Genomic DNA, 24,156 nt, shown 5'->3' on the forward strand with positions numbered 1-24,156 from the left:
CAGTGGTAAATTTATTTATTAAACAACCAACTATATGGTTAGGGAGCAAAATATTAAATCCACTCTGAGAATAACAGACAGAAGAGATATACTATATATACACTATTAGAAGAGAAATACAGTTTTTTGGCCAATTTGTTGTTGGGCAGATTAAAAAATACAAATTGCTGCAAAAACGAATTACATGCTTTTCTGCAACTTCTCCATTGAAGTATATTGAACCAAAAAAGCACGTTTTGCGTTTAAAAAAAAAAAAAAAAAAGTCCCTGACCCTTTCCAAATACGCAAGCGGCTGAAAAAAAAGTATAGTTGTGAACGTGTCCCATAGAAAAAACCATGTCAAATGAATTGTAGTGTGTTTCTGCAAAAAGCACCAAAAAACACAAAGATGTAAACCAGGTCTAAAATGTTTAGTAACATAATGGGGTTAAAAAAAACTAAAATGAGCCCTTTATAGTACAAAAAAAGCAAATGATCACTACTGTAAGGGGTTCATTTTTTTTACTGTAGAACTGTGAAAGTAATATTTACAGTAGCGATTATTTGCTCTTTTTGTACTATAAAGGGCTAATTTTATTATTTTTAACCCCAATTATGTTACTGGCCGATTAATCGATTATGAAAATAGTAATCGATTAATTTCATAATCGATTAGTTGTCGATTAATCGATTAGTTGTTTCAGCCCTAATATATATATATACACACACACACAAAGCCGGGATGTATATACGGTATATACTAAATACACTGCAGCTAACTGAATCAACTGCCTGCCTGAAGTATATTAGAAACAGTACAGCAGGAACAGTCTGAAGTGAGATCTAGTTAACTGAATAAACTGCCTGCTCAAAGTAAATTAAATGACTCTCTCTCTCTCTCTCTCTCTCTCTCTCTCTCTCTCTCTCTCTCTCTCTCTCATCTCTCTCTCTCTCTCTCTCTCTCTCTCTCTCTCTCTCTCTCTCTCTCTCTCTCTCTCTCTCTCTCTCTCTCTCTCTCTCTCTCTCTCTCCGCCAGCAACACACTACACAAGGCTGACATGCAGGCGGCCTTATATAGTGTGGGGCCTGGACCTAACCTCCTGAGCCATAATTGGCCAAAGGCACTCTGCCTTTGGCCAATTAAGGCTCTCTTTGCTGACGGCGCTGTGATTGGCCAAAGCATGCGGGTCATAGTGCATGCTTGGCCAATCATCAGCCAGCAATGCACTGCGATGACGCAGTGCATTATGGGGTGTGACATGCCGCTCGAATTTGGTGCGAACGCCCCATAATGTTCGATCTTTGTCAAACGATCGAACAGCCTATGTTCGATTTGAACTCATGTTCGACTTGAACTCGAAGCTCATCCCTAATAATCACTATACCTACCAGGTCTATCATTTTATGTTATTATGAACATGCTATTTGTTACCCTCTCCCCACTGTTATAAGAGGCTATTCCCCTCCATCCTATTTTATTTTCCTTCATTTGTGTCATTTGCACTTTGCTATATCTCAATAAAATACTTGAACAAGAAAAAAAAAAAAGTACAAGGATGGCATAGCTAGGAAACTGGGCAGTTTGATGCCAGTAAGTATAATGAAGTCCCCAGGAAAAAGGTCATATTCTGTATTTTGTATCTTTAACAATATATGCACAAGATATGATGGTTAATTACCTGTAAGGATTGAAAAAGAAAATTGTGAAATTGTCTGTATATTTTTCTTCACAGTGCCATGCTATTATAACATATGGGACACTGTATCACACAGAGAACAATGTATCAACATGTGTCAGCAACCCTGCAAGTAAGTGTGCTATGTCATCTATTCTATCACCATCATGCTATTAGTAGCTGTCCTTTTCAGAGTTTGCACCTGGTAAACATGGATCTACCTAAAATCATTAAAATAATAAATGAAACTACCCATCACCCTTAAATTTGAGTAAATGCTGGTAGATTGAATCACCCACCAGCAACTTATACGTGTGAGGAGCTCTCTCCAACTCTAATGGGGCGTACACACGGTCGGACTTTTTGGCTACAAAAGTCCGACAGCTGTCCGACAGACTTTTGACAGACTTTCGACGGACTCTTGGCGGACTTTAAACGGACTTTCTAACGACCGGACTTGCCTACACACGATCACACCAAAGTCTGACTTATTCGTATGTGATGACATACACCAGACTAAAATAAGGAAGTTGATAGCCAGGAGCCAATAGCTGCCCTAGCATCGGTTTTTTGTCCGTCGGACTAGCATACAGACGAGCGGATTTCTGGGTCTGGCGGAGTAAAGATTTGAAGCAAGTTCCAAACCTAAAGTCCGACAGATTTGCGACTGGAAAAGTCCGCTGAAAGTCCGGGGAAGCCCACACATGATCGGATTGTTCGCCGGATTTGGTCCGTCAGCATCCGTCGGGACTTTTTGTAGCCGAAAAGTCTCCGACCGTGTGTACGCCCCATTAGTTTCAATTTCTAGTGGCTTGCTGTTGCTTCTGTCAATGAGGTTTAATTTTACATTATAGATAAAACAGCTGCTGTCGTGGGGTGTCACAGGAAAAAAAAAACCTACCCCCCACCCCACCCCCAACTACTTATTATTAACAGAGCAATTTCTATTATCTCTTCCATTAATGGTCCCTCATCTAAAGCATAAAATGCCCCCCCCCCCCCCCATCAGTGTTTAGGGTCAGCTCTGACTGCCGCAGGAAAAGTGGTATTCTATATCAGGTAAGGCCTCTTTCACACTAGTGCGATTTCAAAGTTGTGCGACTTTGCAGCAGTGATTTTGACGCAATTTCAGGGAATGCCTGTGTAAACTTGAGGTATATGGACCTCAACTCACATGAAAGTCGGACCAAAGTAGTACAGGGACTACTTTGAAGTTGCACAGATATGAATGGTTATCATTGGAAATCATAGGGAACGACTTGTCTTGCGACTTTGCAGTCCCAAGTCACAGGACAAGTCGCACAAATGTGAAAGGGACCTAAGGTGTCAAAGATAGAATCTTTTGGAGATTGAACCATTGAATGTACAAGTTACTACTGAAGATTCAGACCTCTGGCAACCAAGCATCAGTAAACTGACTGTTTTGAAGAGAGCAATGCAAGTACATGAGAAAAAGGGAACATTGTATTATATTGTGGGTGGTGTCCAGATTAGAGCCAATTCATCCAAAGCAATTCTATGCAGGAACCTAAGGCCCAGGAGATGTCTAAGGGACCATACTACAACTTTCCTGTTTTGCAGTAAACTATTGGAACAGCAAATTTGCCAAAGCTGCGCATCTGCTTGTTACTTCACAAGGGTGGGTGCAATTGTTGGCAGTTAGTGTCTGATGGGGCCATGCAAGCACAGTTCAAACAAAGTGGCTCCTCTGTGTTTAATGAAATCCTAATAATGTCAGTCAAAGGGATTGGAGGATCAAGGATGCTACCTTGCCTAGGGCTCTATTCCGCCTTAATATGTCTCTGGTCCAGGTTCCTGCTTATGCTGCAAAATCTGTAAATCTTTATGCATCCTGGTAACCTCCAAACAGCTTCTGCTTCCTGCTTAAATTTTCTGTAGGCAGCCTGTAGTGGGAACTGCTGGGTCCCTCCCACAGCTTCACTCAATAGGTTTTCAACAGGAATTAAGGGACAAATATTCCTTTAACCTCCCTGGTGGTTCGGGGTTGAATTTCAGTACCATTAGCGGTAACCCCGAGCCACACTCGGGATTGCATTGCAGGATCCTGGTGAAGTGTACTTACCTTGTCCACAGGATCCTGCGACGTCCCCCCCCCCCCCGCTGTGTCTGCGGGCTGTGTCCTCTGCCTGATGTCCTGTGTGCCGGGCTCGGTCCCATGCGGGCGTCACGACACACGAGGGTGGAGCCCGGCGGCAAATGCAAACAATGCAAAATTCATAACACATACAGTACACTGTAATCTTACAGATTACATTACTGTATTTCACATCCCTTTTGTCCCTAGTGCTGTGTCCAATGCCCTGCATATAGTTTTATATTATATATACTGTTCTTTCTGCCTGGAAACTTGAGATTGTCCATGGAAACTAAAAAAGTGTCACTTTACGTTAAAAGTGATTTTAGATTAGCTATAGTAAATTAGAACACTTGCAGAATTGAGCAATAGTGAATCATGGGGAAATTAATTTTATTATTATTATATTATTATTTTTTAGAATTATTTATAGTTATTTATTATATTATAATTTATGATTTTGTGTTTCAAACTTTATCATACCCATGATATCTAATAGACTCTTGTTTGGACAGATTTAAGTTTGTTATTGCTAAGAATTACAGGCCTATAATATAAAATGCCAAATTTCTATGCAAAACAATTGTACCACTTTGAGACGCAAAAATCTGACATAATCATACCACCAGGGAGGCTACGGACACAAGTTTTGGTGACTATCAAGGATTCCCCCCCGATGCCCCCCACTCCAGCTTCCCAAAGTATATCCTGTCACCAACACCCCCTCCCAGTCCCAATCCTCCTCTCCAGCAGCAGATAACCTCCAAAAAAGCGCTCAGTGGGGGGGCAAAAATGCCCAGTATGTGCCTGGTCAGGCTGAATATTGTGGGGGGGGGGGTAGGTGGGCTGGGGTTCCCCCTAACTGGGGTTTCTGACTCACTTGGTCAATGTCTTTTGTATTTTTTGATGTCCAATAAATCATATTTTTATACCGCTATCAGTAGCCTTTGAGGTGTTTTATCCTGGTGGGGCTATTTTCTATATTGCAGGGATTATAACTATCCCTTATTCTATCAAAAAAATGAAAAAAAAAACTTTTCCTTTTAGTTCTACTTTAAGCTTTGAAGATTACATCAAAAAGAGAAAACCAGTACATTTTATAACAGCTCACACCACCAGTTTAAAAAACATATTAGGGAGCTGCACCAAGAAAGGTACACATCATTCTAAATTTCTAAATATTCACTTGTTTCATTTACAGTGACAGTAATTACAAAATGACTATCTCCATGGCTGACTGGCCATCCGCAGCAGCAGAGGTAGGTTTACAAATGTCACCCAAATGCGAAGATGCTTACACACAAAATATGTAATTGAATATATTCTCTGCAAAGCACAGGCATTAGAAATAAAGGCATGGCTACTGGTAAGGGCTCATAATTATGGACATTAAACATTTTTTTACTAAAGCTTGTCAATGTCTATTATCATTTTTTAAAGCTTTTCCGATGCTCTCTGTGTGCATTTTGGTATAATAGTCCTCCAAGGGCTGGTATTTAATACAGTTAATGCTGTAATGCCTACCAGCCATCTGCTGTTTATTTAGCGCTCCATTGACTTGCATCTTATAAGTTCCATCTGAAATTATCAACGCAAAGTGGCGCACTTGTAAGGGATTGTGGGTATGCTTATATCATAAAAAATGACATAAGTCAATGGGCATTGAGGTGGGGGGGGGGGGGCTTTCCCAAAGCTCAAAAAATGCCACTTGTATTTATCAGCCCTTACCAATCTGAATTACTCAGGTACTTAAATATCATCAGGCTTTTCTTTTTATTCTGTGGCTCTGCATGATCACATCAGAAAACAGATGCAGATCCATCTGCCAGTGCCAGCTACTGATAGTTATTAATTGTTTAATAAGACACTCATTTTTTCATCTGGTTCAAAAAATGTTTTTGAGACTTTTTGGATTTTAACCACTAGCCAACCAGCTCACGCAGATATACTGCGGCAGGTCGGCTCTCCTGCGCAAACCTCACAGACGGGAGCGTGCCCACGGGTCCCACGGGCTCGATGTGCGCGATCGCGGTGAGGAGAGGCAGAACGCGGAAATGCCTATGTAACCAAGGAGATTCCTCGTTCTGCCAGATGACATGACAGATCTACTATTCCCAGTGATCGGGAACAGTGATCTCTGTCATGTCCCAGGCAGCCCAGCCCCCCCTACAGTTAGAACACACCCAGGGAACACAGTTAACCCCTTGATCGCCCCCTAGTGTTAACCCCTTTCCTGCCAGTGTCATTTTTACATTGATCAGTGCATTTTTATAGCACTGATCAATGGAATTATGTCACTGGTCCCCAAAAAAGTGTCATTTGGGGTCAGATTTGTCCACCGCAATGTCGCAGTCCCACTAAAAATCGCAGATCGCCGACATTACTAGTAAAAACAATTTAAAAATATATATGAAAGTCCCTAAATCTATCCCATAGTTTGTAGACGCAATAACTTTTGCGCAAACCAATCAATATACACCTATTGCGATTATTTTTTTTTTTATACCAAAAATATGTAGAAATATATATCGCCCTAAACTGATGAATAAATGTGTTTTTTATATATATATTTTTGGATATGTATTATAGCAATAAGTAAAAACAATTGTTTTTTTTTTTCAAAATTGACGCTCTTTGTTTATAGCGCAAAAAATAAAAACCGCAGAGGTGATCAAATACAGTCAAAAGAAAGCTCTATTTGTGGGAAAAAAGGGACGTGAATTTTGTTTGGGTACCACGCAATTGTCAGTTAATTCGCCGCAAATCGCAAAAAATGGCCTGGTCATTAAGGGGGCAAATCCTTCCGGGGCTGAAGTGGTTAATCACGTGTCATAAAAAAATATGGGGGATTTAGACATACAATTCCCTGTCTGTGTCTAATGTGAATGACCCATAGCAAAAACATAGCAAAAATATACAAAATGAAAGTTAAATGTCCTTATTTTAATACTTGGGCTCCAGAATATCAAGGCCAAAGCATTAGCATGGCAGCTGGGAAACTAGTATTACTATGATGAGAGGCCACCCTACATACAGATGATATAATTTTCCTGTGTATATACAGTATAACTGATAACATTTTATTGTGATTTATTACCTGTGCAATTCCAGTATTGTAGAGTAATAGAAAGAGTTCTTCCAGTTAAAGATAACTTGTTGCGAGAGAAATATACTATATTACCAAAAGTACTGGGACGCTTGCCTTTACACGCACATGAACTTTAATGGCATCCCAGTTTTAGTACTTAAAGTTTAATATTGAGTTGGCCCAACATTTGCAGCTATAACAGCTTCAACTCTTCTGGGAAGGCTGTCCACAAGGTTTAGGAGTGTGTCTATGGGGATGTTTGACCATTCTTCCAGAAGCGCATTTGTGAGGTCAAGCGCTGATGTTGGATGAGAAGGCCTGGCTTGCAGTCCCTGCTCTAATTCATCCCAAAGGTGTTCTGTCGGGTTGAGGTCAGGACTCTGCGCAGGCCAGTCAAGTTCCTACGCCCCAAACTCACTCATCCATGTCTTTAAGAACCTTGCTTTGTGCATTGGTGTGCAGTCATGTTGGAACAGGACGGGGTCATCCCCAAACTGTTCCCACAAATTTGGGAGCATGAAATTGTCCAAAATGTCTTGGTATGCGGTCGCCTTAAGAGTTCCCTTCACTGGAACTAAGGGGCCAAGCCCAACCCCTAAAAGACAACCCCACACCATAATCCCCCCTCCACCAAATTATTTGGACCAGTGCACAAAGCAAGGTCCATAAAGACATGAATGAGCGAGTTTGGGTTGGAGGAACTTGACTGGCCTGCACCTCAACCCGATAGACCACCTTTGGGAGGAATTTGAGTGGAGACCGAGAGCCAGGCCTTCTGGTCAACATTGGTGCCTAACTTCACAACTGTGCTTCTGAAAGCATGGTCAAACATTTCCATTGACACACTCCTAAGCCTTGTGGACAGCCTTCCCAGAAGAGTTGAAGCTCTTATAGCTGCAAAGGGTGGGTCAACTCAATATTGAACCCTACGGACTAAGACTGGAATGCCATTAAAGTTCATGTGCATGTGAAAGCAGGTGTCCCAATACTTTTGGTAATATAGTGTATTTCTCTTGCGACAAGTTATCTTTAATTGGAAGAACTCTTTCTATTACTCTACAATACTGGAATTGCACAGGTGATAAATTACAATAAAATGTTATCAGTTATACTGTATATACACAGGAAAATTATATCATCTGAGGAAGATTTTTTTTACTACAAGTTATGAAATAAACTGCATTTTACTGATTGCTATGGCCAAGTATTTCTGTATTCAAAAGAGTTTGCTTAACCAATGTCATGCACCTTGCCAGTATGCAGGCACAAAGCAGAGATTGATACGAAGTTGTGAGATCTGGTACCCACACTGCTAGTTCCCACAAGGCTTTATTCAGTAGGGAAATCCTACCTCTTGTAAGTAGGTGCCTTCCCATTTTTTTTAACCTAAATACTTGTATCATTTTCCTGCAGTTTTATGGAATAGCCTAGTGTATCTATAGACCTGAGATGAGTGTCCCCATCCTGGCTGAAAATGGCTAGATTGAGGATCATCTCATGTCTGTGGTATGCTCTGATAGCCATGTCTAACCAGGTAAACCATTGTTGGAGCTGTTTCTTATTTTCCACTCTTCATAGAGATACATTGCAAGGGATCTCCCATCTTTCTGAGATTAGACACCTTTTAGCACAATGTATATAAGCAGAGGACACACCCCCTGCCATGCTCTTAGTAACGTACCCCACTACTATACCAAACCCCAACCTCAAGGATTTTTAAAACACCCTTTATTCTGTTTTTTTCAAAATAACAAATGCAGTATTTTAGAGGTTGGATAAACTGTTTAATGCAGTGTAACAATGCTGGCAGTTAAGTGCATTTTTATAGAATGTTTATACAACGGACCAAAAGAAGGAGCAACCAAGCAGTAAAGAGGGACCAAGAGATTTGGTTCTGAAAGAAGGACAGTTCCTTGAAATGAGGATAGTTCCTAGATATGCATGTTTGTTTTCCTGTCTTCTTTTTCATTAGCCTGGGGGCTAATTAGGTCACGTCTACATATTTGGATGTTAATTGCCCATAAATGGGAAGACTTTTTATTTAGAATGATGGACTGTAAGACATATGCTTGTCCTCTTGTAGACTGGATGAACATCTTTGGCCTATTCCACAACCTGGCAAGTAGGTATTTAAAAGGAAAGGTGAAATAAAGTGAGTGGGGGCTATATGGCTAAATTAAGATATGAAACTTTGTCTGAGCTGGCACAGAAGATTCAGTGTATTCTACAAGCATCGGCACTTCACATTGACAGCTCTTCATTCTCTTTCCTATAGGACTGGATTTTTCATGTTCTTTCATACGAAAAGGACACCAGCTTGGACATCACTGTAAATAGGTAAATATGTCCATACAGAAGGTGCATTTTCAACAATAATGAAAAATTAAAAGCACATTTTTGGAAGAGGTAAAAATTAAATTTTTTTCCTGTAAAACCCCTCCTCAAAGAAACCTGTACGGAGGAAATATGTAGTCTGCCATTGCCTTATGAAAATACTAGTATAATTAGGTGATTTGGGCCACAGTGTCTTGCATGACTACATTATAAAACCTCAGCCTAGAGGGCAGAGGAAGTGTCCATTGCCAACAGAGCTAAAGAAGACTCAGATGATGCAATAGACTCTAGGAGCGACATAATCTCAAGCTGCAGATGTCTGCCACATCACCAGGCTTGCTTCAAGCAGCATTAGAGCCATTAGTAGAATATGGGTTTAGGGCACCAGGGACAACAGAAATGTTTCCCTTCCCCTCCCATGGCCAGAGTCAGTCATGCTGCAACCACATGGTGGCTAGGCAAAGGAAGGCCCAGGGTACAAAGTAATGCAAGGGAGAAAATGTCTGGTGTCACCCGTAGAACACCTCCATCTCAATATTGTGGAACAGAACACAGAAAAGTCGCCCTGGGACTTTGAGTGAGGTGAATACGGATAGCCATTAAGCATACCAGAAGTAAACGCCTCAATATTTATTTAAAAAATGTCATACGCATATAAATAGCATAGATGGGTGTCAAGCCGATAAAATAGTACAGTACAATGTAAAAATTGTTATGGACATACAATACATAAAAAAAAGTAGTAACACATGCATCTAATATAACCATACGTGTTTCACGAGACAAGGCTCGCTTCTGAAATATCTGAAATGATATCTGAAATGATAATAAACAAGTATGTGACCCAGTGGTGATGGTTAAGACAAAAGGCTAGAGGGGGTCTAAGGGTAGAAGACCCCATACTTTCCAATCGGCCTGGCCAGATTACCAAATGCTGGCCTCCCAAAGGACGACAACAAAAAATATCCAGCACGGGAGCTGAGGAGGCAGAACCGAACCTGACCCCAGGGTACAAAGTAAGGCCTCAGGTACTCAAGAAACCCAAACAGCTGATAGGAGGGTTGGATTGCAAGAGGTGACCCAAGTAACTGTAGGCAAGAAGCAGGAATAAACCAAAGATTGTAGTTCCACATGGCTCTATGCAAGCAGGAGAAAAAGCAGGGAGATACGTTCTTGATCCTGAATGAAAGGAATAAGAGCACGGAGTGCACATGTGTGAAAGCTCATCCAGCAGCTGACCTCAGCACTCAGTCCCACAGTGTTAACCCCTACCACAGCTGAAACCAGAAAAAAGGGGGGTATTTTATCTAAGTGGATGAGGAGTCGCCTGGTGTCGAGCCCAATTGGCCTGGTCATGGAGTGAGCCTTCAGAGACCGGGCAAGCGCAGAGACAGGAAAGTGCTCCTAGGCTAACTTGTTACCAGAATAGTGTCTAGAAAGCCCAGTGTATGGATCATAGTGCCCAAAAGTTACTTCCAGGCTATCCCCATAAAGTCCAGTCCAGCAGGGTCCAGCTTAGAAAACCCAGCTTAGAACCCAGCTTAGAAAGGCCAGGCCATATAGTTGTAATCAAAGAGATCAGCTCCAGCAATATTGTAGAGAGGAAATTGAAGAAAAAATCTTGAAGATAAAAATAGAACTGAAGAAAAGATGTCCATCCTCCTAGGACACTAGTAAAAATGTGAGGCATGCTGGTAGTTGGAGAGTTTAAGCTGGGCTGGCCTACAGTTTTTTGTTTGCCAGTGTCCAATCGTCCTGTAGTTGGCAGTATGAACTGAAAGTGGAACTTTACTCATAACAATTTGATAAAAATAATGTTCATTAGCAAGAAACATACATTTCACATAATGAATTATACTACCAAATTTAGTGTGTGCTGGAAATTGCCTCCAGCAGTATTCCTGTTTCTTCTTGCCTGAGGTTGCCATTTTACTGAAGCGAGAGCTTCAGAACCCAGAGCCACTGAACAGCAGTAAATCTGTAGGCAGCCCGCAGATCAGCCTCTACAAATTCAGCGGTGCCTAAAAATAAAGAGCAAGGGTGAGATAGTGTATTGCTGGATTTTAAACAGTATATGTGCTTCTTTTTAATGTTTTACATAGCTATACCTGCAACAGGGGCCAGCCTGAAGTGATCTAGCAGGACTTAATTTTCTGACTAAAGTTCCAATTGAAAGTGAATGACTTCCAGTGTTCCTCAATGAAAAAAAAAAAACTGTATACAATAGAAAAAACCCTAAAACACCTCCACATGAAACCTGTATTGAGGAAGTATGTAGGCTTCCATTTCCTTTTGAAAATACAAGTTCCCTGATGATGTTGATCTTGTGGCAACACTACCTTTCACTGAAACAAGTATGTAGCCTTAGTTCAGGCTTTTCACCCCTCTGACTGAATGCTTGCTCAAGGCCAGTGTCTGACTATGTAGTGAAGCCGCGATGAAGATGATGTTCCAGGATTTTGCACCTAGAAAAACAAGCAACAGCAATGGCAGTCCCCATTTGTCTGTCCTCACAGGTTCACTTAAAGGAGTTGTAAAGGTAGAAGTTTTTTTCTCTTAATGCATTCTATGCATTAAGAGAAAAAAACCTTCTGTGTGTAGCAGCCTCCCCAGCATCCCTTAATTACTTACCTGAGCCCCTTCTCTCTCCAGCAATGTCCACGAACGTCTAAGCCATACAGGAAACTCCTCCTGATTGACTGAGACACAGCAGGCAATCAAAGTCAGTCAGCCAATCAAAGTCAGTCAGCCAATCAGGGGAGAAAGGGGCAGGGCCAGGTTGGGGCTTCCTGTCTGAATGGATACACGGAGATCTGACTCGGCCCCGGTGCCCCCATAGAAAGCTGTTGGCTCAGGGGGCACTCAATAGGAGGGAGGGGCAGGAGCAGCAAAGAGGGACCCGAGAAGAGGAGGACCCAGGCTGCTCTGTGCAAAACCAACTGCACAGAGGAGGTAATTATAACTTGTTTGTTTTGTTTTTGATTTTTTTTTAAACAAGACTTTACAATCACTTTAAAAATACATGCAAACCCAACCACTAAAATTTCACATAAGCTTTAACAGACTAATGTAATTCAAATAACAATGTTAATATATGCTTATAGGTCATTAAAATAATACCCTCCATGAAGGTCATTGTTTAGGCACATCCTGGTCTGGTGTCACATTTGTGCTCCTGCGTTGTCTATTTGATGGAGACCACAGGAGAACACACATTACACAGGAACGATCCACTTTTGTTGCCATCAAAAAACCCACCCTGGTAAATTTTATGCAGCAATTGGTGGGGTGCATATAGACAGAAAGTGGCTGCAGGAGACTAGGATTGCTGAGATACAAAAATAGAATGTAAAATAAGTGAAAATAGAACTTTTTTAAAATGGCCGTTGTTTATGATACACAGTGTCTTAACAAACTGAATGTCATCCAGTTAAGGTTTACATTCAGACCCCTTTCACACTGGGGCGGTTTGCAGGTGCTATTGCACTAAAAATAGCACCTGCAAACCGTCCCGAAACAGCCACTGCTGTGTCTCCAGTGTGAAAGCCCTTGGGCTTTTACACTGGAGCTGGGGGCTAGCAGGACGGGAAAAAAAGTCCTGCTAGCAGCATCTTCGGAGCGGTGAAGGAGCGGTGTATACACCGCTCCTTCACTGCTCCTGCCCATTAAAATCAATGGGGCAGCGCAGCAATACCACAGGCAAAGCGCCTCTGCAGAGGCGCTTTGCGGTGGTTTTTAACCCTTTATCGGCCGCTAGCGGGGAGTAAGACCGCCCTGCTTGCGGCCGAATACCGACTAAAATGACGGCAAACACTGCTAATAATAGTGCTGCTTTACCGCCGACGCACTTCCCGTCCCAGTGTGAAAGGGGCCTTACTTTAAATCCTTGCCAAATTCTTGTAATCCAGACGCAGTAGGCTCAGTGGTCACACATTTCGACTATTAAAATTCTATTTTATTGTAGAATTCAGGAAATCACTATTTTAAACCTTTCACTTTTCATTCACTGTTTTCAGGGACGGCATCATGAGGCTGAATATTTACTTTGAAGAATTTAACTACCGAAGCATTTCAGAGTCACCGACCACCAATGTAAGTGGGGCTGGAAGGAAGCACTATAGGAAGTATTTGAGTAATAGCACAATTTGCTCTCTAAAGGCAAACAGATCTTACATGTAAAGTGGCTTTATAGAGTCTTTTTTTTATATAACCACCATTCAGACTCTATTTATCATGTTTTGTCTTAAAGCTAAAATCTATGTATGGCAATTTTTACATACTTACATTGGTCCAGCTTGGACCAGTTTATGTATGTACAAGGATTAAGGCAGTTCTGAAGGCAAAAGGGGGTCCAACCCGGTACTAGCAAGGTGTAGCTAATAAAGTAGCTGGGGAGTGTAAAGCCATACTTTTGGTATTTCCATGAAAGATGAAAATCACTGTAGTAGACAACACTACTACAATGATCTCCACTATCTTCCGGGTCCTTTGACGAGAGGCTGCCCTGCTGCATTGTAAACATATGAAGCTGCACACTCGATGCAGGTGCCATTTAGGGAACACTTTTTTTTTCTCAATAAATTCAACGCGGTCCATGAATTATTGAGGTATTGAGGTGGACGGTGATGTCACAATCTCCACCTCATTCGATGAGAGAACACTTTGCATTCCCTGAGAACATGCAAAGTGTTCTCTGAATGACATCTGTGCCGAGCAGGTGAACTCCTGTGCTCAGTAAAGAGCAGGGCCAGGGCAGATAGATAGATAGATAGATAGATAGATAGATAGATAGATAGATAGATAGATAGATAGATAGATAGATAGATAGATAGATATTTTTTTCTTCTATTTTTTTCCCCCACAAAAGTGGACTTACCCTTTAAATTTGGAACAAAATCAGTGGAAATTGATTGATTGCTACACGTAGCAAGGGGCTTGCCTGTGTTCTGTACAACACTTCCATACACAAGTCCCAGGAAGAGGAAATGTCTGACCTTTTTGTCGGTGTTAAGAAAATATTGATTTTACTGTGTTATCAGAGATATAATTTCTCACCATTTAATTACTTTGTAATCTCTCTGTAAATATCACTGTCCATAAAAGTGAATTACTCCGCACTCCAGCCTCAATCCTCTATACAGTGTAAGTATTCAGTCCAGCTACAGCATGCACACACTTAGACTTGTTTGCCATATTAAAAAAAAAGTATATATATATATATATATATATATATATATATATAGTTTTAAATTGCACGTGAAAGATTAGCTTAATAGAAACAACATTATCAATGTGTATTAATGCCTATTATATATAATATTGGGGGCAGCTATATTTGCTCATTATATACTCTGTTTCCTGCTTTATAGTCATATACAGTGGTTGTGTTTTACTGCTCCTCACTAAGTGTGGACAATATCTCAAAAGTTGTTAAGTGGGCAGTGTTAGTGACTAATCTACAAATTTAATATTATGAAAGAAAAAGATTTGGAGGAGCAAAGGTGTAAAAATGTGAACGTCACATAAATTTACTTTAAAGTAAGCCAAGATTTGCAATCACCAAAAATGCAACATAATTTCCTTTTTGAAAAACAAGCCACAGGCAGACAATAGTTTCCAAGTTTGTTGTCGGCTTTATGGGTGACCTTCTCTTTCTGTGGGTAACCACTGATCATGCTGCTGGGGAAAATGAAAACTATTCTGGTGTGTCAGGACCAGCAGGAGACTGTTTGTCGGATTAAGAGGCTTTGATGCTTCTAATGCAGTACCGAGGGAAAATATAGACAATATTGTGACTTGAAGCTTTACTGAGCCTGGGTAAAATGCCAGAGGACATAGTCAGCCAAGACCAGGGATCAGACCCATATGAACCTAGACTAGATAACTATGATACACAGAGACAGAGGGAACAGTGACCAAAGAGTGTGTCACTAGTGGGTGGACATGGCTCATTGTAAGTGGGCAAGAACTGGATTTTGCCAGGGCAACTGATAGTGGTGATAGAAATGTATGCAAAAACACTCCTCAGACTACGATTCTCACCATAACAAACAGATTAACCAACACATATGGATTCCAGGTGTACAAACAGGCCATTAATCATAACCACAAAGACAAATACAAATTGACAGCTTGTACTTGGAAAGAAGGTGGTCAGGAGAGACCACACCAACCTAAACTACCAAACAACATGTGCCAGGAAAGACATTTACCAGAAAAGACGATCCAATCAACCTGACAGCAAGTGCTGGGAAAATAAGGTTATCGGGAAAACAGACTAGACAAAGGCAAGGCTAAATACTTAGGTCATAGCAAACAAAGCAGGAGCTAAGCACATAGAAACTGGACATGGATCAGACGAGTATGTTCCAGCAAGAGGCAAATTGACACACCCGATAAAATAGCAGTAGAAAGAACAGAAAGACCAGACAGGGGAGAATGGGATGGGGTAGGGTGGAGATACCAAGTGATGAACGGGAGCTATACAGTACCACAGATAGCAAGGGAAAAGCAAAGAGAGGTGTGCATAGAAAGGACAGCACATGAGGCTGTGCAATACATTGAACCAATCCATGTTTAAATATTTGGCCTGCAACTAGATCCAAACACTGTCACTATTGTTATCCCAATTTACCTGTATTAGCCTTATTCTTCCCTCCCCCATCCATTAAAATAAATGTGTATGTGTCTCACACGTGAAATTACAAGTTTCAGGGATGCAGTCACTGCAGAAGATACTTTATCCTGAGGGAGATCCAACCAACCACCATCCAAAATCTGCTGTCAACTTTAGCATTAAAAGGGCTTTTTCTGGTTGAACAAAAGTCTGTTCCTTACAGTTTGTGCATAAAGTGATCCTTTCGCTATGTTATAGATTTTAGATGAAACCGAACCTGTAAAATAAGTCAGCAAATACTAACATTTCCTGCTGCCAGCATCTCTGAATGCTTCCTCAATCCTGAGAAATCTGCTGAAGACACTGAAACCAACACTTCTGGGGGTGTCCATCTCTGTGGTCCCCCACTACTCTCACTGGTTCCTCCAACTGATTTTCCAGTCACTCATGTACCTTTTAATGGATGGAGGTCAGAGGGAGGAACCAGCTAGAACTAGAACCCAGGAGATGGACACTCCCAGAACTGTCCATTTCAGTGTGAACTTCAGTGGAAGATTTCTCAGGATCGGCATACCTGGCAGCAGGAAAGGTATTTACAGATGTTTTTTATATTTATGATAGGTCGAAATGCTATACTATAGCAACAGGGTTGCTTTAAAGCTTAACTCTGGGCAGCTTTTCAAAATAACTTTTGGGCGCCCCTCAGGATAGTAAGGGTTAAATGCTTAAGTTAAGGGTGTAAAGCAGAGAAATGTTATTCCAGACTCCTACACCCGACACATCAGGATGTGACGGAAGCTTGCACCCCTGCCACCATGCTCTGTGGTCCTTCCATAGGTGTGCGCAGCCTATTGCATTAGGGTGTGCACCCCAAAGCTCAAACACACACTATCGATCACTCACGATGTTCACTCAGAAATAGAAGGGGCCAGTAAATTACATGTTTACCGGCCACTTCCCCCACTCATCCCCACAGCATCAGTCAGCAGGAGAGGAGAGAAGGGAAGCCAGAAGCACTGTGGGCACACCCTGTGCGCACGCCTATGGGTCCTTCCCACCAGTCCCTATCAGTTCTGCGCCCTGTAATGATGTAGAGGCTACTGGGAGGAACCATTAAGTTTGGTGGAAACACTGGTATCTGACATACTCTTGGCAGCTTTGCAGTGCAGTAGAAGGACGGCTCCACAAATGAGCACTTAGACCGGTATGTATACTTTAGGAGTCTTCTGTTACAGGAGATTTTTGTTTATTATTTATATTTCATTGACAGTGTCACATTGAATCTTCTTCTGGTTACATTCCACTTGAGCATAGGTTGAATTTATAAGCAGCGTCAGTCCTAATTGGTTAAATGTTGGTTTCTGTTAAGCCTTACCCTGATCTCATCTCTCAGTGTATTTTCTATCCAACAGGTAGTGTGGCTGCTGTCAAACCTGGGAGGTCAGTTTGGATTCTGGATGGGGGGCTCAGTCTTGTGCATCATTGAGTTTGGAGAGATCATCATAGACTGCATTTGGATCACTATCCTCAAGATCCTAGCTTGGATAAGAGACAGAAGGCAAAAGAAGCGACGTCCACAGTATAATGATCCACCACCAACCGTGGCTGAGCTGGTAGAGGCCTATTCTAATTCTGGTTTCCAGCATGAAGATTCAAATCAAGTTAGCACGCCAATACCTGGCACTCCACCTCCAAACTACGACTCTCTACGCTTGAAACAGATAGATGCAATTGACGTCATATCCAGTGATGATGAATAATGTTATGATTATATAATGACTACTAACGCACAGTGTTAATATTTTAATTATTAACTAGTCAATATTTTCAACTAATCTACTATTATAATATTGTGTAAGAATAAATTATAATTACTGAGTAATAGTTATATGGCATGACCGTAAGAAGCACATGTTTAGTGCTGAAGAAGTTTGACCAAAGAGACCAAATGTGTACTTTTCCAGTACCTTTTTAATCTGGTCCAGTAGAGGGATATACTGTACATAAGCAATGGTAAAAACAATGTGCCTGATTAACTAAACTTTACTTAAAGGGCATTTATACAAATGTTACATAATGTGAATGAGCTAATATGTTTCACAATTTTGTATGTAAAAAAAACAAAACAAAAAAAACATCTATACAAAAAATGAGATACATTACATTTATGTAAATGTGCTATGTGCTGCAAAGTATATTGCCTTGTGTTGTCTGCTAACTTCGGCAGCACATTAAAGTTGGGGAGTTATTTTCTAGGAGATTAGTTAAGAAGTAAACTATACATTTTCCATTAACTTTCTTTGACATAACTTGAATGAATGTTAATAAAACTCATGTAAAAACCAGTGTATGAAAATTGTGTAGTTGATCTTTCATGACTCCAATATACTTCTTTTGAAAATGAAATTAAAGTGGTTGTAAAGGCAGAAGGTTTTTTATCTTAATGCATTTTATGCATTAAGATAAAAAGCCTTCTGTGTGCAGCAGCCTCCCTAACATTTACCTGAGGTCACTCTCTGTCCAGTGATGTCCATGAGTGTCTCAGCCATCCGAGATTCTCCCTCCTGATTGACTGAGACACAGCAGCGGTGCCATTGGTTGCCACTGCTGTCAATCAAAGTCAGCTAGCCAAAGTCAGAGGAAAGAGGGGGTGGGGCTGGGGCTCCGTGTCTGAATGGACACATGGAGCTGTTGTGACTCGGCTGGGGTACCCCCATAGCAAGCTGCTTCCTGTGGGGGAACTGAACAGGAGGGAGGGGCCAGGAGCACAGAAGAGGGACCCAAGAAGAAGAGGATCCAGGCTGCTCTGTGCAAATCCACTACAACAGAGCAGGTAAGTATACGATGTTTGTTATTTTTATAGGGAAAAAAAACAAGACTTTACAATCACTTTAAGCTCTGAGATGCAGTCAGGGCACCCAGGTTACCTAGTCAATAGGTCAGTTTTTCATCTGGGTGTTGTGAAACTGAGACAGTCCACACTAGTCCTATTTGCCTGTAATCTAGTGATCCATTAACAAGCTACTTCTTGCTGCCTCTCATATATGGAAAGTCTGATGCAAATAATTTCCAGAAAAGAAAAGTTCTTCACGACCACATATCACATTTTAACCTGCTTTAGAAATTTGAATTTGTTTGGTGATATAGGAAACAGAAATAGAAAAACTTAAAAAGTACAGACTTGAGGAAGCACAACAATTCTTCCTTGTTGGATGGTCAGTGACATTTTGTGGACAAGAGACTAGAAAAGTAAATCTCTCAATCTTAACAACAGCTGAAAAGACTGCGCAATCCCAGCAGAGAAAAACAACAAATATAAAATCAGCACTAATAAAATCCTTCATAGCCCAGTCCATAAAATTGTCATTCTAGAGATCATGAACCCCTTAAAGTCTAATATAGACCATGGTATTCCACACCGTCCTCATGGGTTTTGAGTCTTTAGTAGTGCTCCACTTAATAAGATGGTGTTCAGCTCCACATACAGTATCTCACAAAAGTGAGTACACACCTCACGTTTTTATGATATCTTTTCATGTGACAACACTGCAAGAAATGACACTTTGCTATAATGTAAAGTAGTGAGTGTACATCTTGTATAACGGTGTAAATTTGCTGTTCCCTCAAAATAACTCAACACACAGCCATTAATGTCTAAACCGCTGGCAACAAAATTGAGTACACCCCTAGGTGAAAATGTCCAAACTAGGCCCAATAAGCCATTTTCCATCCCCCGGTGTCATGTGACTCGTTAGTGTTACAAGGTCTCAGGTGAGAATGGAAGCAGGTGTGTTAAATTTGGTGTTATCGCTCTCACTCTCTCATACTGGTCACTGGAAGTTCAACATGTCAGCTCTCGGCAAAGAACTCTCTGAGGGTCTGAAAAAATAATTGCTGCTCTACATAAAGTTGGCCTAGGCTATAAGAAGATTGCCAAGACCCTGAAACTGAGCTGCAGCACGGTGGCCAAGACCATATAGTGGTTTAACAGGACAGGTTCCACTCAGAACAGGCCTCGCCATGGTCGACCAAAGAAATTGAGTGCACGTGCTCAGCGTCATACCAGTGGTTGGCTTTGGGAAATAGACGTAGAGTGCTGTCAGCATTGCTGCAGGGGTTGAAGGGGTGGGGGGTTAGCCTGTTAGTGCTCAGACCATACGCTGCACACTGTATCAAATTGGTCCAGATGGCTGTTGTCCTAGAAGGAAGCCTCTTCTAAAGATGATGCACAAGAAAGCCCACAAACAGTTTGCTGAAGACAAGCAGACTTACGACATAGATTACTGGAAACATGTCCTGTGGTCTGATGAGACCAAGATAAACTTATTTGTTTCAGATGGTGTCAAGTGTGTGTGGTGGCAACCAGGTGAGGAGTACAAGGACAAGTATGTCTTGCCTACAGTCAAGCATGGGGGTGGAAGTGTCATGGTCTGGGGCTGCATGAGTGCTGCCGGCACTGGGGAGCCACATTTCATTGAGGGAACCATGAATGCCAACATGTACTGTGACATACTGAAGCAGAGCATGATCCCCTCCCTTCAGAGACTGGGCCACAGGACAGTATTCCAACATGATAACGACCCCAAACTCACCTCCAAGACGACCACTGCCTTGCTAAAGAAGCTGAGGGTAAAGGTGATGGACTAGCCAAGCGTGTCTCCAGACCTAAACCCTATTAAGCATCTATGGGGCATCCTCAAATGGATGGTGGAGGAGCGCAAGGTCTCTAACATCCACCAGCTCCTTGATGTCATCATGGAGAAGTGGAAGAGGACTCCAGTGCCAACCTGTAAAGCTCTGGTGAACTTTATGCCCAAGAGGGTTAAGGCAGTGCTGGAAAATAATGGTGGCCACACAAAATATTGACACTTTGGGCCCAATTTGGACATTTTCAATTAGGGATGTACTCACTTTTGTTGCCAGCGGTTTAGACATTAATGGCTGTGTGTTGACTTATTTTGACCAGGCAGCAAATTTACACTGTTATACAAGTTGTACACTCACTACTTTACATTGTAGCAAAGTGTCATTTCTTCAGTGTTGTCACATGAAAAGATATAATAAAATATTTACAAAAATGTGAGGGGTGTACTTACTTTTGTGAGATACTGTATGCACCAACTATAGTCTTATAATATGCTTACATCAAATATGATAAAAAAACATCTCCAATAGACCACAAAAATTTTTATAGATGTTCCTCCCCTTCCGCCAAATGGGTGTCAGAAACTCCCAAAGAGGAATTTTAATCATATAGTGTAATACCACCAAAATCTTTTTTTCACGAAGTATAATCTGTGCTACTCAAAAATGTGTTTATAAACGTGTGTATTCCTTTAAACCCAGTTATAACTCCACCATGTGTATTGTGATCCATCAGTCAATCCATGCACCCTACCAGATATAAGAATTTCATTGCGCAATCGACCAACCCTCTCTGATGAATATTCCACTTATGTCCAAGAATATGCATGAAAAAAACCTCCAAAAGAAAAAATAGAAAATATATAGTGTAATACCTTTTACAACTTATAAATTGTGCAAAACCACTCACATTCAAATGCAAAAATAAGTGCTGTCTTTTTAACCAACCATCAACACTAACAACTCAGAAGTTCTCAAAAAAGATCACTTATCCGGCGCTTAGAAAAATATACTAATAAAGTGGAAGAGCAGCTGCTATGGTATAAACAAACATTTCTAAAAAAGAAGCAATCAAAACTACAATTAAAATAAGAATAAATTAAAAAATAGTCTTTCAAACTTCAGCAGCGCTAGAGGTTTTGCATAAAGGCTTGATAGTCTGTAAATCCAGCTGAAACCGAAATTCAAACACAGTCTTTTGCATATACCAATTCATATATGATTCATTAGCTTTTTTAAACGTTCGACCATCGATACATCTGGTGCTTATGTTCCCTCTAGGAATAGGACTCATCAGAAGAAAGATCAATCAAAGCCTCATAGTATATTGGGGGTGGCTACGATCGCTGCCAAACGAACATCCATCCGATCCTCGGTAAACGATCAGCCGATATGGAAACAGACAGTCACATCTTCTGGTTCATCAGGATCCAATCAGCTGAGAGTTTTCCATAATACTATTATTAGATGTGATGGGTGCATTTGTTTATTTTTTGAGGCTTTCTTTCTTCTATTTTCAGCTGGTGATCCAGTCAGCAAGTCTGTTTTTCCAGAAGTTCAGGACTAGGTGTTGTGGAGATTCTGCTGGAGAGCTTGTGGAAAAACAGACTTGCTGACTGGATTACCAGCTGAAAATAGAAGAAAGAAAGCCTAAAAAAAGAAACGAATGCAACCATCACATCTAATAATTGTATTTTGGGAAACTCTCAGCTGATTGGATCCTGGTGAATAAGAAGACGTGACTGTCTTCGGTGTAAAATTGCATCCAATGGTATAACGATAATAGCTGTACAGCATGGCGCGATACTCGTTTATCGGCCTATTGACAAAGACGGAATGACAAAACGCGTTTGGGCATGACCATGCGGCTTGTGAATCTGTCAGCTGCCTCTATCTCCACCCGGGTATCACCGCGGATGAGAATCCTAGGATCGGTGAGCAGGTATCGTGCCATGCTGTACAGCTATTATGGTTATACCATTGGATGCAATTTTTTATATATGTTCTTGTAAGCGCAATATTGAAAGGGAGGTATTTTATGGGAATAATTACTTAAACAGGTTCCTGCTATGAGGACTGTTTTTTTCCCCCCTATATCATGAGCTAATGAGATTGGCGGCAGTTCCAGAGCTTGAATGAACAGGTAAATTGAGGGATACAAATCAACCGTTCAGGTGATCTGACTGGGATATTGATGAAGTTGCCTCTCTGGATTAATGTTAATGGGAAAGACATACCTAAAAAGCATTCACCTTGTATTGATCTGGTGAGTGTAAACACTGAGGGGAGTGGAATCATGCGGTGTGGTGAAGGTGGTTATTACTACACATCCCATAAGCCCCCAACAAACATTCAGCGAAGCATGTTCCAGCTGGACTTACCTGTCACAGGCTATATCGTCATAAACTGTGTTAATTCACCAAAGAGGTCTGCTTTGGCTTTATGGATCACTAAAGATGAACTTTTAAGGCTTATGATTTAAAAGTATTTGTTATTATAGCAGCAGCCTGTTCGTTTAAATTGTACATGGTTTTTTTCACCTAAGCACTTGATGAGTGATGATGTTTGCTCGTAGAGTAAGTATAGAGGTTAGTCATTCAGACTATATGTTGACTTTCACGATCTGCACACTTGAACTTTGAAATGAAGTTGTTAAGAGAAAGAAAAATGAAAAAACACACTAAAATATGTATTGATAGACAACCCGTTAAACTGGGCCTTGCACATAAAACAAATTAAAACTTGCAATGTGAAGAAGTGCATTCTTGCTAAATTTTGAATACTTAAGCTTCCCATGAGGCTATAAGAAGGCCCTGTAATGTCAATGGCGTCTACAGTGCCTTGAAAAAGTTTTCATACCCCTTGAGATTTTCCACGTCATTTTGTCAGGTTTCAAGCAAAAACGTATATGTATTTTATTGGGATTTTATGTGATAGACCAACACAAATTGGCACATAATTGTGAAGTGGAAGGTAAATGATCAATGGTTTCAAAACTTTTTACAAATAAAATATCTAAAAAAGTGTGGCGTGCATTTGTGTTCAGCCCCCTTTACTCGGATACACCTAACTAAAATCTAGTGAAACCAATTGCCTTCAGAAGTCACCTAAAAATGAAATAGAGTTTGCCTGTGTGTAATTTAATCTCAGTATAAATACAGCTGTTCTGTGAAGCCCTCGGAGGTTTGTTAAAGAACCTTCGTGAACAAACAGCATCATGAAGGCCAAGGAACACACCAGACGGGTAAGGGATAAAGTTGTGGAGAAGTTTAAAGCAGGGTTAGGTTATAAAAAAAATATCCCAAGCTTTGAACATCTCACGAAGCACTGTTCGAACCATCATCAAGTATGACACAACTGCAAACCTACCAAGACATGGCCACCTAAACTGACAGGCCAGTCAAGGAGAGCATTAACCGGAGAAGCAGCCAAAAGGCCCATGGTAACTCTGGAGGAGCTGCAGAAGTCCACAGCTCAGGTGGGGAATCTGTCCACAGGACAACTATTAGTGCACTCCACAAATCTGGCTTTTATGGAAGAGTGGCAAGACGAAAGCCATGGTTGAAAGAAAGCCAGAAAGCCGTTTGCAGTTTGGGAGAAGCCAGGTGGAGAACACAGCAAACATGTGGAAGAAGGTGCTCTGGTCAGATGAGACAATAATTTACTTTTTGGCCTAAAAGCAAAACACTATAGGGTTGATTTACTAAAGGCAAAAAGACTGTGC

At 41.1% G+C, this 24,156-nt stretch overlaps 1 protein-coding gene across 3 annotated transcripts in view; it reads left to right on the plus strand.

Moving 5' to 3' along the window:
• The window catches only part of SCNN1B (sodium channel epithelial 1 subunit beta), a 170,816-nt gene extending 152,683 nt beyond the window's left edge, over positions 1-18,133 (plus strand). For all 3 annotated transcript variants that reach the window (XM_073636694.1, XM_073636693.1, XM_073636696.1), the window contains 5 exons: positions 1,713-1,788; positions 4,952-5,009; positions 9,114-9,175; positions 13,189-13,264; positions 17,201-18,133. In XM_073636694.1, the coding sequence (XP_073492795.1) occupies positions 1,713-1,788; positions 4,952-5,009; positions 9,114-9,175; positions 13,189-13,264; positions 17,201-17,548 (620 nt within the window). In that variant the 3' untranslated portion in view covers positions 17,549-18,133. The remainder of the gene's footprint in view (positions 1-1,712; positions 1,789-4,951; positions 5,010-9,113; positions 9,176-13,188; positions 13,265-17,200) is intronic.
• The last annotated feature ends 6,023 nt before the right edge of the window (positions 18,134-24,156 follow it).

Source organism: Aquarana catesbeiana, linkage group LG06 (genome assembly GCF_042186555.1).
Source record: "Aquarana catesbeiana isolate 2022-GZ linkage group LG06, ASM4218655v1, whole genome shotgun sequence".
In the NCBI taxonomy this organism is placed as follows: Eukaryota; Metazoa; Chordata; class Amphibia; order Anura; family Ranidae; genus Aquarana; species Aquarana catesbeiana.